Below are 13,710 nucleotides of genomic sequence, written 5' to 3' on the forward strand. Positions count from 1 at the left end.
AAAAAGCCATTCTTAATCTAAAGTTTAGAGAGACTACTGATGATCGCATCCTTGCATAGTAAGGTAAAGAAAGACCTCTTCACTGAAGGATACATGAAACCAGAGGACCATGGCTGTTCACAGGCCTCCAAGTCACATGATCATCCACGGTACTTACCATTTGCAGTTTGGTAATGTCCTCCTCAGCTAACAAGCAGGTGATTGATGACTAATGGAGGATGGACAGAAGACCTTTCCATCAGCCTGAACAGGATCTTCCAGTAAGTGGGGTGATACTCTAGTCTATTTGTGTTGGCTGTTCCAAGTCTTGCTGATGTTTGGTCATTATAGAACTCAGCACACAGTATCATTTAAACATGTCAGAACAAAACTACCTTAGGCTACTATGACTGGCAACAACAAAAAAATCAACAGTTCTGTTTTACAATTTCATTTGTTAAACAATATCAATATAAGGTCAGTAAGATGTTCCAGGGTATTGTTGAATGTTTCCATTTAGGCCTGGTGCTTTAAAGCCCTGTTATATATTTAGCATAGCACTATAAACATTTTGTTAATGATAGCAGTAAGGAATGTGGATACAATGCCAAGTTATTCAAGCTTCTTAAGTATGTCCACTCATTATCCATCTAGCTAGTTTCAATATGTTTACACCCAAAGTCCCATCAAACTTATATGCATCATTTGTTTGCATATTTTGTCACATCCTTTTGTTTTAGGAAGTGACAGTTAGCTACTGTTAGCTTCTGAAACTAGCTATGTGTCATTTAGCAGACGCTCTTATCCAGAGCGACTTACAGTAAGTACAGGGACATTCCCCCCGAGGCAAGTAGGGTGAAGTGCCTTGCCCAAGGACACAACATCATTTGGCACGGCCGGGAATCGAACTGGCAACCTTCAGATTACTAGCCCGATTCCCTAACCGCTCAGCCACCTGAGGTTCAATATAACAGCTTGAACCTAGTGCCAAGTACTGTATCAGCCCCTATTTAGGTAACTGAAGTCCAACTGTATAAGTTACAGTAAGACAATATATAGTATTATATAGAGTATATAGTACTCTGTGTGACTTTGCATTTAGGTTATTGATTCTGCATGCTTTCGGCTGGTTCTTGCCAATTTCTTGGTATTACCCTGATCTTGAAAGTCAAGTGCACAGATCCATCTAAGTGACTGATGCCCTTGCCGCTACAGCAACCATTCTGTCGACAGTGACCTCACGGACAAAGGTAGTAGAATATTAAACAGGAGCCAGGATCACTTTGGTGTACACATAAACTGTCAACAGTATTGTCGTGCAAACTCCTCCGAGAACATGCTGGCGCTTTAATGACTTTCATGTGAGCGTGGAACCCGCGCACCTCTTTATGCTTGTTAGGAAGCCAACACAGTGAGTGTTTCATCTGAAATTAGTGTTTTTCATAGTGTGCTCAGCTGTGGGTGTGACTGGTAATGTATGCCATCTATGAACACATGTAAGCATCAAAACACTGCTATTCCATCAATTGAATTATTAGTCTCCTTTACTTCTATGCCCCGTGTTTATTTGATTTACCTTAATTTGACCAGGCAGGTAAATTAAGAACATGTTATTTTGTCATATAGGTGCAGGAAGATGAAAATGTCTCCTGTTGGACACAACAAGTGCAAATGTAGTAAATAAATATATTTAAACAACAGGAACGTGAGAATCAATTATTTGAGACTCCTTCTCCAATCTTGCTTAACAGGTCTTTGCAGAGTCACTCAAGAAACTGACAGTCATTCCCTTGTCTCCTCAGAGGGTATGATTATTCTCAAACGTTCATTTCCTGGCGTCTGTCACATAAACACAGATCCATACAGGCGATGAAGGCTCAACAATGCAGTTGTCATTGGGCAGAGAACAGAGGACAGTCAAGGGTCAGCATACTAAGGTATGAACGTATCCAAATTGCAACCCATTCCTTTCTTAGTCAGGGGACTAGAGGGATGCACTTCACTACTGGGAAACTATTTAAGAGGTGTCGGTTAAGGCTCCCAAAAGTGATTGGCCAGAGGGTGGAAGGACTATTTCCCGCCATCGCAGAAGCAGCCCAGTTTATTGGTCCGGATGTGAAAGGGGAGGAGTCAGAGAAGGGCAGCAGTATGGTTTTACTCTCACCTGCAGGGAGAGGGAATCTAGCATAGGGAGGACAGGAAGGGACAAACACACCCAGGACCGGCACACATGCAGAATAATCAACCACAGGAGTGATTTCTACAGTTGTCCGAGGTTGAGAGGCATCGAACTTCAGCATGGAAGCTGTACGGAGTCTCACCCTCTGTCTGTTTCTGATCCTGCTCATCATCAGTAAGAGGAACCAGGTCAACAGCCAAGTCATTCCCCTGATGAAGGCACCTGCAGGCATCTCAACGGAGACAGTCCCCGGAAATGTTACAGGAGGGGGCACGGAGCACGTTACAGGAGGGGGCACGGAGCATGTTACAGGAGGGGGCACGGGCCACGACAATGCCACCGGGGGTGGTGGGCATGGGGCAGCCACCATCACAACCCTGCCCATCGTCACCTGGAAGTGGCACCACGTGGAGACCCCTTACCTGGTGGCTCTCTGGGTCCTGGTCTGCTGGCTCTGCAAACTAGGTGAGCTCTTTCACCGTCCTGCGTTCTGAGAGGGTGACGGATGCAGCCTGCAGCTGGGGCAGTGATCTTGTCTATCAACTCAATATGTCTGTATGAACTACTGCTTTGATGGTGAGTCTGATGTTGTCGGTTTGTGAGTTAATTCACCCGAAACAGCCCAAAACAGTCAAATCATGGCCATATATTTACCAAAATGTAGGATTGTTTTGTTGTTGCATAATGTACTCAAATAGTACATGAGATTGTATGTAATTACATACAATCATTGTTCGATACCTCAAAACATATTCTATTCTTGATGTTTTGCAATACAAAAAAAATAATACTAAGTATGTGGCCAAAAGTACAGCACGTGACCTTGCTTTCAAACTGCAAGTGAGGATCATACATAGGACTGCACAGATCCCTATAAAACACATTTGGGATGAATTATAACGCTGTTAGCAAGAGCAGTTTGAACAGTTAGTGTAAGACATTAGTGCCCTAATGGTTCTGTGGCTGAGTGGAAGTGCTTCTTTATGTTCAAATTGTCTGGCAAATCTGTCTTATACTTAACCTCTGCATTATTAAAAAGCTATCCTACCCACATTCGGAAACAAACTATGCCCCTGCCTAGAGGCGGAGACGCGTGAGGTTGCGCCATCAGTCGTAACGGCTTTGCAGCAGAACTCATTTCTGAATAGACAGTGTACATGGTGACACATCAACACGCCTAACATCCATGGACATACTGTCATGCTACAACAAGTAGGTTTTGTTTGTTCCAGCCAGATTTTATCACGACCGATCTGAAGGGAGCCTGATAACTCTCCCCGGTGGCTCACTGTAGAACACGAACTACACAGGCAGCAGCATCCCGGGTTCAATTCCAACATATTTGGTCATTCTGAGACAAAAAGAGTAGCTGGGGCTTCCCCCGGCATCTCACCCGATAAGCGTGTTAACCACACGGTGTGAACCACACGGTTAAGCGGGTGAACCACACGGTAAAGCGGGTGAACCACACGGTAAAGCGGGTGAACCCTAACGGTAAAGCGGGTGAACCACATGGTAAAGCGGGCTTGCGTGCCTGGGTTTGAGTCTGGCCATGGCCTTTTGCTGTGTGTTTCCCTTCTCTGTTCCCCCTCAGCTAAATGTTATACTGTAGCCATTAATTGTTTAACGACATTATAAAGAGAATTGCATTGCAAGGTACACCACAATGCCACACTGCATATCAAGATCTACTCTATATTCTGTACAGTGAAGGAACAGAGTTTTATCACAAAGATTTATTGAATTACTTTGACGTTATTTGAAGGATGAAGATCAATACTATCCATTCCTGGTTGCTTTATTTCGACAAACAGTTGTTTACTTCACCTGTTCTGTACCTGCCATTGATGACCAATAAGATTTATTGATAAATAAAAATATAGTTAAAACTCACATAGTTAAAACTAAGTGGTGTACATAGCTTGACCCTCACAGAGAGTGTCTGCACCATTAAGCACTCGCAAACGATACTAAATTCAATGCGAAATGAAGCAACTTCAGCTCTACGAAATGCCCAGAGTGACCTTTCCATACCCCACAAGAAGTGCAGGCGTGAAAGAGAACCTATAGTTCACGCTTCAACACACATGTTCCTTGAGGCTACAGTCAGTATGACCATTTCAATGGTCTTGCGGCACATTGGCAGCAGTTTAAAAAGATACACTGGGACATTAGTTAGTGGTAATAATTCATGCTGACGCATGACATGTCATGACATGTCATGCGTCAGCATAAATTATCCTTCAGCCACCAAGACAGACCATAATAAAAGCAGATAATGAGACACTTTCAGACTATAAATGCGTAATTTGTAAAGATTAGTACAACAAACTTCACAACGTCATTGTCATTAGTCATTTAACAACATCACTGGTAACAATACGTTCAGCTATTTAGCTGAGTGGCCATTCTGGTCCCTTTGAATTAATCCATCTGTATTATAATTACTTTTGTTATGAGTTATGTTTAAACATGTATATGAACACGGACAGGCACTTGCACGGAACAAATCTTCTTGCATGAATAAAAACAGGTGTAGCTTGAATTCTGATATATCAATACAACTAAGCAAGTGACAGAACAGTTGGTTTATTCATCAAGATAAGGTTAGTCGTTGTGGTATTATTTGGTTCTGGAGAATGAGAATAAGTACTGGTTTTGTTATTAGTGAATGAAACCACCTTCAAGGCTTGATTTGTTTAAATGAGGAGGCGTGGTCTGAGATAGTCTTTAAATGTTATATTCTTGAACATGCACAAAGATTTATTTGTCAAAATTGCTTTAACAATGGTCACTATTGTCACACTAGGTGTGATTTAAAGGTACTTTACACACACAAGCACAGCAGGAACAAATACATGTTGAATATGACTCATAATGAATGTCTAGTATAACATCACCAGGTGCACGCACATTAATACCTTTGATAACTTGTTGGTGCACATCGGGGTCACCTGTATGAGGAAGAGCACTGTATCTCTAAATAAACAAAGTCCAAAGCCAAAGAAAGTGAGGTATATTTAATTTGCTTAAAAAAAACATGTAGGTGAGAGAAATCTTTCATAAACCAACCAAGATTGAAGGTAAACCTTCCCACCAAGATAATGTGTATTTTTCGATCACAAGAACAGGATATTTGTACTCTGACATAAAAACACAGGAAAGCATTAACCAAAATTGAGAAATGTGCTTGTCAATCATTAAAACAAACTGTCAGACAGTCAAACTGCCAGTGTACCTTCACATTTACATTTAGTCATTTAGCAGACGCTCTTATCCAGAGCGACTTACAGTAAGTACAGGGACATTCCCCCCGAGGCAAGTAGGGTGAAGTGCCTTGCCCAAGGACACAACATCAGTTGGCATGAACGGGACTCGAACTGGCAACCTTCGGATTACTAGCCCGAGTTCCTCACCGATCAGCCAACAGACTCCCTGCATTTACATTTATTCATTTAGCAGACGCTTTTATCCAAAGCGACTTCCAAGAGAGAGCTTTACAAAGTGCATAGGTCACTGATCATAACAACAAGATAGCCACAAAACATCGCGATCAGCCAAAACATGAAGCACACATTGTGAACAACCAAAGTAAGTGCCAAAGGGAAGAACCATAAGAGCATGCAGTTAAACAAGTTACAATTAAACAACATGAACTGCTATAAGTGCAAGTGTACCTGTGGAAAAAACAAGCAACAATAATAAAAACAATATATCACAGCGAGTACAAAAATTTAAATCAGTTACCACTAACCACAAGAGCAACAAGTCTCTGAGCAAGAGTCATTGTGATCCTTGAGGAAACTAACATTGGGTCAAGCGAACCATTCCTAAGTACCGTTGTACTCCCGGAACAAGTGCGTCTTGAGCCTTTTCTTGAAGGTGGAGAGACAGTCAGTGTCTCTGATGGAGGTGGGGAGTTGATTCCACCACTGGGGGGCCAGACAGGAGAAGAGCTTGTGTTGGGACCGGGCGGTCTTGAGCAGTGGGACCACCAGGCGGTTGTCTGAAGAAGACCGTAGGTGACGGGTGGGGTGTAAGGCTGCAGGAGAGACTTGATGTAGACGGGTGCAGTCCCGTTCACTGCTCGGAAGGTCAATACCAGGGTCTTGAATCTGATACGGGCCATGATAGGTAGCCAGTGGAGAGAGATGAGGACACGAGGCACATGGTAACATATCAACATAGTAAGACCTGCCACATACAACAGACTGGCCCTCCCACCCACCTGGAGTGGGTGGGTGGGAGGGACTGGTAGCACAAGTGAATGGAATTAGGGTGTGACACAGACACACTGTAACTCTGCATCTTCTGGAAGTGCTCTGCTTACAGAAGTTCTGCTTCTTAATCTTGACCGTTTGAAGTGAACCTGAAAACCTAAAGTGTCTATGGAAATGATAAACTACCCTTGATAAAGTACATTAGTACAGTCAGTGAGCCCAGAAAAGGCAGCTACAAATCTAGATGTGACTGGATAACTAGAGAACTGTCGAAAGAGGAGGAGCTGAATGTCCGTGTGTGTCATCCTGTGTGTGTGTGTGTGTGTCATCCTGCTTGAATGAGGACTTATAAACCTTGTCCATGTTTCAGCCCATCTCTACCCTGTCTGCACCACTGACAGTTCAGAGAAAGACACAGAGAGAAAGGAAAGTAATCAGGCTGTTCCCAAGGAAATGCAACATTCTGCTAGAGCAACAGTCTACGGGACAGAAATGTTCACCTCCAAAATATTTTTCTAACATCAAGAAAGAGTTGCCAAGTACATCTGGACAGACTTGGCAAAAAGGCCGACAGCACAGGAGTGTCTCAGAAGACCGGTTCTTTACTGCAAGAACTTTATTTGTTTAGATTTACATTCTGAGAAATGCTATGTGGTCCTTGTCCCTGGCTGCTGGGAGCAGCGATGCTGGTGTGCATGGTGGGCTTCACGTCGGTGGAGGGTGCAGAGAATATGACTTCTCAGAGCTCAACATTGGCACCAGAGACAACAGAATCAAATCTCAACCTGACAGGAAAAGTTCAGGGAATCAACATTGTTTCTTTGAAATGGCACCATGTGAAGACCCCCTACTTAATTGTGGTGTGGATATTAGTAGCCGGGGTTGCCAAACTGGGTATGTAACAAGTGGCATCACTATATAAGTGCACAGTTAACATTGCAAGATGTGTGTTTGAGAATATGTGGGAAAAGATTTTCTTGACATCTCTTTCAAGATTACGTTTGATTAGTCAAGTACTAATGAATAATTCAACTGAAGGACAGATGGGACCAAAGAGGAAAATCTGAGAGGTCTGTTGTCACGCCACTGTGTGAAACAAGTGGTGCTTATAACCCACTGTTCCTCCACAAAGAAATTCAGGACGAATATGATATGAGACAAGCAGAGATAAGGGAAAAAGAAGCTGTCACCAGTGAAGGTGAAAAGTATTTGGTGTTGCAGTTGTGCCATAAATAGGCACAACACAATGCTACATAGTGGTAACTGTAGCCATCTCGTAATGTCAGTGTTATCTAGGCAACACACTGTTCCACAGGCAAAGAACTGCCCCTCATATAAAAAAAAAACAAAAAAAAACACCCAGAAACAACTGATGTCCAAAATGGTCTTTGGGATGAATTGATGTTAATATAATTTATTTTGACTGACATGATAAGGTATTTATTTAGCAGATGCTTTCAGGGGAAATTTGAACTTGCGAACTCCTCTGATCTGCAGTCTAATGCTCAACCTCTGAACTATACCCACCAAGCCTAAATTGGTCATCTATTTGTTTCCATAAGATTTGAATAACTCATCTGAGATCCGGTGAGTTTGTCACTGGACCGTGAGTCGCACATAAAATGAATAAATACATATTTAAACATTTTAAAACTCAGGAAATATCAGTTGAAAAAGTTTTGGAGATGTGAGGATTAATCCAAGAGAATCTAACATGTATTTGTTTCCATGTAAGATGAACTGTAAGTCAAACCTAGATGATTGATTTGGTCTGTGTGAAGATAGTACAACATGAATCCTGACATGGAAACATTTAGGAGGACAAAAATATAAGTCTTACCTCCCAGTCATTTGTTCCCAGAGATGTGTTGGTTTCCAAACAGCAAACTCGTAGTTAATCATACTCTTAAAAACAGAGGCAATATTTTCTCAGTCCAGCAAAGCAGTTGATGATTTGCTAATTTCACAACCTGTATGATATTTTAATCCTCTTTTCTTAGTGTAGTTTCAACACCAGGACACTCTCAAAAAGGTTGAGAAGGATTCTGTGTCTTTCTCCCCTGTCAGGGGTCAGGGACCGAGACTGACTCACCTGGTGGTCGTCTAATCCCTGAATGCCTCACGTTGCCACTGTGCGTGACCACGATCACATTGTACTAATACGTGTAAATGTAAAGCATAAAGGTGCACAAATAATTCAGCTAAGAGTGTCAGGCTAAGGTTTCATTTATACAGCCCCTCCTACACACACACACACACACACCCTCCCACACACACACACACCCTCCCACACACACACTTGAAGAAAATCATATTTCACATTACGCCCTTGGTGTCAGCTAACCCTCTCCCTCCCTCCCCCTCCCCCCCTCTCCCCTCTCCATCAGTGTTTGAGCTGAAACACACCCTGGTCACCGTGATCCCAGAGAGCGCGCTCCTCATCTTAATCGGCTTCGTCCTGGGAGGGATCATCTGGGGGGCCGACAAGGTCCAGACCTTCACTCTCACCCCCACGGTGTTCTTCTTCTACCTGCTGCCGCAGATCATCCTGGACGCAGGCTACTGCATGCCCAACAAGCTCTTCTTCAGCAACATGGGAGCCATCCTCACGTACGCTGTCATTGGCACATGCTGGAACGCCGGCGCTGTTGGCCTGGCCCTGTGGGGGTGCCACTTAGGTGGTGCGATGGGTAAGATAACCGTTACCCTGATTTAACCTGTGGTAGAGTCCACAGAGCCCTGCATGCAAGCCTTGAATGATTGAAATGGGAATCGTTCAGGTGATAGATTTGGGTCGCGGGTCAAAAGTCATGTGTGTCTGTTTTGTAGGTGAGCTGAACATCGGTCTGCTTCAGTACCTCTTGTTTGGGAGTCTGTTATCAGCAGTGGACCCTGTGGCGGTGATCGCTGTGTTCGAGGAGGTCCACGTCAACGAGGTCCTGTTCATCTTGGTGTTCGGGGAGTCTCTCCTTAACGATGGTGTCACTGTTGTAAGTATCTTGCCATCTAACTTTTAAAATAATTCTGGACACAGAACACTGGCACCCAATGGCATCTTTCCATAACGGAACATAAAATACATTCAATGTATTTAATGTTATATGTTAAGGTACTGTATGGAACACATTCATTGTTTTCCCGTGGGAATGTTAGATTAATTATCTTGCATTTGTTAAATGAATTACACACAACATTCTATCGACTGTAAAACAAACCCATACCCTTCCCTCCCTCCCCCCTGACAGATAATTCTTGCCCCTGTTCTCCCAGGTGCTGTTCAATGTGTTGGATGCGTTTGTCTCACTGGGAGGGGCACAGATTGACGCGGCAGAGATAATCAAAGGCATAAGTAAGTTACCTGCAGACAATGTATATATTACATATGAAGAATCAACCCCCCATAAAATGTCTACTTTTGATGACTTGCTGAGTATCACATCACAGTTCAGTCTGAATGGTATTCACTGTCTGAATGTAGAGGTTAATCCATTTTGGGTGTTGAGACGGGTAGCTTCTACTGGTCATGTTTTTTCTCTCCATGGCAATCATCCTCTTCTTTCCTCCTCTCCCCCTCTAGTCTCGTTCTTCGTGGTGGCGTTTGGAGGCTCCCTGGTGGGCGTGGTGTTCGCTGTGCTGATCTGCCTCCTGACTAGATGCACCAAGAACATCCAGATCATAGAACCAGGCTTCATCTTCGTCATGGGCTACCTCTCCTACCTCACGGCCGAGATGCTCTCCCTCTCCGCTATTCTGTCGTGAGTTTCTGGAACTGCTGTTACGAATTGCTGGAGTCCCATGAATTAATACTTTTCTAATTCAATACATCCTCTCCTCTACGTCAGTTTTAGGGTTGCTCTACTTATTGTTCAACAGGGTCACTTTCTGTGGAGTCTGCGCTCAGAAATATATCAACGCCAATATGGATGAGAAGTCTGTCACCACGGTACAATACACCATGAAGGTGTTTGCCAACGGCTCAGAGACTATGATCTTCGTCTTCCTGGGAATCTCAGCCATAAACCCGGACATCTGGGTTTGGAACACAGGATTCATCCTCCTCACTCTTTTCTTCATCTTGGTCTTCAGGTTCATGGGTGAGATTGAGCCACGGTTTTTGTAAATTGACTTAATCTGAGGGTTTAGCTTGGCTGAGGGGCAGTTCTGTGGGCATATGTGAAGCCCTCTGTGACATTGCTGGCTGTAAAAGTACATTTTGATTTGAACTTGTTTCATACAGCCTCACAATTATTCACATATTAACGCCACGTTTTGTTTTGGTGCGCACCACAGGCACGTTCTTTCTCACCTGGATACTGAACAGGTACAGACTGGTTCCCCTAGAGATCATCGATCAGGTGGTGATGAGTTACGGGGGCCTGAGAGGGGCAGTAGCGTACGCCCTTGCGGTTTTACTGGACGAGAATAAAATCCCAGAGAAGAATCTAATGCTCAGTACAACTCTCATAGTGGTTTACTTCACTGTCATCCTGCAGGTAAACATGTCTACAGTTACCAAGATTAGACTTGGCCCTTGATATTTAAACAATTAAATGTTTACGCCATTTAAATATTTGCTTCAGGGCGTAACAATGAAACCGCTGGTCACCTGGCTGAAAGTGAAGAGGCAAGAACAAAAGGAAATAACACTTGCTGAAAAACTACAGAACCGGGTAACCACAGTTATACGGTCTTGTTCGATAATCATTGAAAATGATACAAGGATCTAGTCTTCATGAAATAAATCCTCACATTATGTATTTATTTGTTCAGGCCTTTGACCACATGCTAGTTGCAATAGAGGATGTATCTGGACAAATAGGACATAACTACATGAGAGACAAGTATGTACTGTATGAGAAAATAAGAAATAAATCATATAAATTAAACAACGCACTGCTCAGTTGGCAAATGGCATGGATGGAAACTACTTTTTGACGGTGAATGTTTTTAGTTTTGACGATGTTTCTGTCGCTTGAAGGTGGAACAACTTCGAGGAGAAATGGCTCTGTTGGCTGCTGATGAAACCGTCAGCCAGGAAGTCTCGAGACTACCTCTTCAACATCTTCCACCAGCTCAACCTGAAGGACGCCATGAGCTACGTAACTGAGGTAGGGTTGAGGCACAGTCCGAGGTCAGAAACGACTGAAGAAAGTGTTTTTTTAAATGATTAAATAGTCGTTATTGGTGAAAAGCAGAGGAAACAATGAACACAGTGCCAGGTTACAGGTTACCCTGTTTCACAACCACCCACCCTACCCACCCCACCTCACCTCATCCCACCCCACCACAACAACCTCAAACATAAAACACATTTTGAGTCCCCTTCTTCTTCTTCTGTTACAGGGTGAGCGTAGAGGGTCCTTGGCATTTGTGCGACATGAAACAGCTAACGTTGACTTCAAAAAGAAGTTTGGGGACGATTTCTCCGAGGTGATGCCTGACTTCATGGATTACATGACTGACGACCAGGGTCCAGATCACGCTTCTGTCTCGTCCTTCTTGTAAGCAACATTTTGTGACTTTTACATATCACCTTGCCCAGAGGTTAGTTCAGTGGGGTTATAGGAAGCCATATAAACAGTTCTTATTTACCACAAACACACCTGCATGCCAGCATCTCCCCCCATGACTGGTTGTATGACCAGTGTGTGACACCTTGGTAACGATAGTGCTGTTTACTCACAACCAGCAGCAGCTGTGTAGATGTAGGTCTGGTAGGAGGTCTTCCTGGCTGTCTGTGTGAGACGTGTGCCGCCTGTGCCCCTCCAGACGAGACAACGTGCCGTCTGTGAGTCTAGACGTGGACCAGGACGTGAAGGGCATGAGAGAATCAGATATCAACGCACATCATCTTCTGCAGCAGCACCTTTACAAGGGCAGGAAGCAGGTACTGCAAGCACACAAAACAAATGTTACAAAATGTTATCTGCACAGCCCTTTTTGCAAGCAATGTCACAGACGGCTTCACAGATGCCCATAGATCAGCGGCGACCCTCCATACTTTTTATACATCATAATCCAATTGTTATCATCCTCTCCTATGCTTTCTTGTGTTCTGTCTCCTGACAGCACAGACACAGGTACAGCAGGAGCCACCTGGACGTCAACAAGGACGAGAACGAGGTGCAGGAGATCTTCCAGCGAACCATGCGGAGCCGCTTGGAGTCATTCAAATCCGCCAAAACGGGTGTTGCATCATCCAAGAAGATAAGCAGGCACCCCAACAAGGATCAGAAGGTTGGAAGTGTTCCAGCTATGTTCCATCCTAAAACAGCATTGATTTAAAAAAAGGTTGTATAATATTTTTTTTCTGTCAATGTAGGTGCCGAATGGACAGTCAATGGACATAAGCAAAAACCATCCTTATGTAGATGAAGGTATGTCTGTCTTTCTTACTTTTCAAGTCTCTTTTTACATTAATCTGAATATTTTATTATTTTTTCCCCAAATCTATCACACCTCTAAAACAAATATATATATCACTTTTACACTGCCACTTTGACATCAGTCAGAAAGTCTAGAATGGACCTGGTGTTTGGCCAAAAATACTTAGCATCTAAAGTAGAAAAGTGTCTAAAATATGCTATTCATTCCTTTTGAATGTGTAGATTTTGAGTTCTCTGAAGGAGACAGTGCCTCTGGTGGTGAAGCTACAGGCGTCTCGTTCCCCATGAGGGTCACCTACAGGCCAGGAGGTGACATGATGTGGCCTTCGCACCAAGTCCATGTTTACGCAACACACATCCACCTTATACATGTCCTGTCTACATGTCCATATGTCACCACCTTATACATGTCCTGTCTATATGTCCATATAGTCACCTTATACATGTCCTGTCTATATGTCCACATATCCACCTTATACATGTCCTGTCTATACGTCCATATAGGCACCTTATACATGTCCTGTCTATATGTCCACATATCCACCTTACACATGTCCCATCTCCTCTTGGTGCAGCTGGTATTGAGAACCCAGCCTTCATGCCGGAGGTGGACCCGCTGCAGATCCCTCCCTGGCTGGCAGAGTCTGAGGCGGACGGCAGCGTGGCCCCCTCCCAGAGGGCCCAGGTCCGGCTGCCCTGGACCCCCAGCAACCTGCACCGCCTCGCCCCGCTACGCATCAGCAACCACTCCAACGACTCCTTCCTGATGGCCGACTCCCCCACCCCACCAGAGGGCGCTGCTGACCGGCCTCCGCAGAGCGGAACTCACATGTAGCCTGCTTTAACACTGGCCTGCAAGACTTGCATATATAAAGAACCACATGACCACTGACCACATATATATATACCCAATAGAACTGCTTTTAAAACTTTTTTATTTGCACTG

General features: G+C 43.9%; 1 protein-coding gene across 2 annotated transcripts; it reads left to right on the top strand.

The window, feature by feature from the left end:
• The first annotated feature begins 1,971 nt into the window (after window positions 1-1,971).
• Window positions 1,972-13,623, top strand: LOC134041043 (sodium/hydrogen exchanger 3-like). Of its 2 annotated transcripts, none has more exons than XM_062487277.1 (16): window positions 1,972-2,623; window positions 8,766-9,068; window positions 9,208-9,368; window positions 9,649-9,727; window positions 9,956-10,133; window positions 10,252-10,472; window positions 10,669-10,871; window positions 10,959-11,048; window positions 11,149-11,219; window positions 11,357-11,486; window positions 11,722-11,879; window positions 12,148-12,265; window positions 12,448-12,615; window positions 12,701-12,755; window positions 12,987-13,073; window positions 13,340-13,623. In XM_062487277.1, the coding sequence occupies exons 1-16, from the start codon at window positions 2,278-2,280 to the stop codon at window positions 13,597-13,599; spliced, it is 2,628 nt and encodes an 875-aa protein (XP_062343261.1). In that variant the 5' UTR covers window positions 1,972-2,277; the 3' UTR covers window positions 13,600-13,623. The 2 variants fall into 2 exon arrangements, with proteins under 2 accessions (XP_062343261.1, XP_062343262.1); XM_062487278.1 differs by lacking the exon at window positions 1,972-2,623 and adding an exon at window positions 6,775-7,272.
• The last annotated feature ends 87 nt before the right edge of the window (window positions 13,624-13,710 follow it).

Source organism: Osmerus eperlanus, chromosome 20 (assembly GCF_963692335.1).
Source record: "Osmerus eperlanus chromosome 20, fOsmEpe2.1, whole genome shotgun sequence".
Lineage (NCBI taxonomy): Eukaryota > Metazoa > Chordata > Actinopteri > Osmeriformes > Osmeridae > Osmerus > Osmerus eperlanus.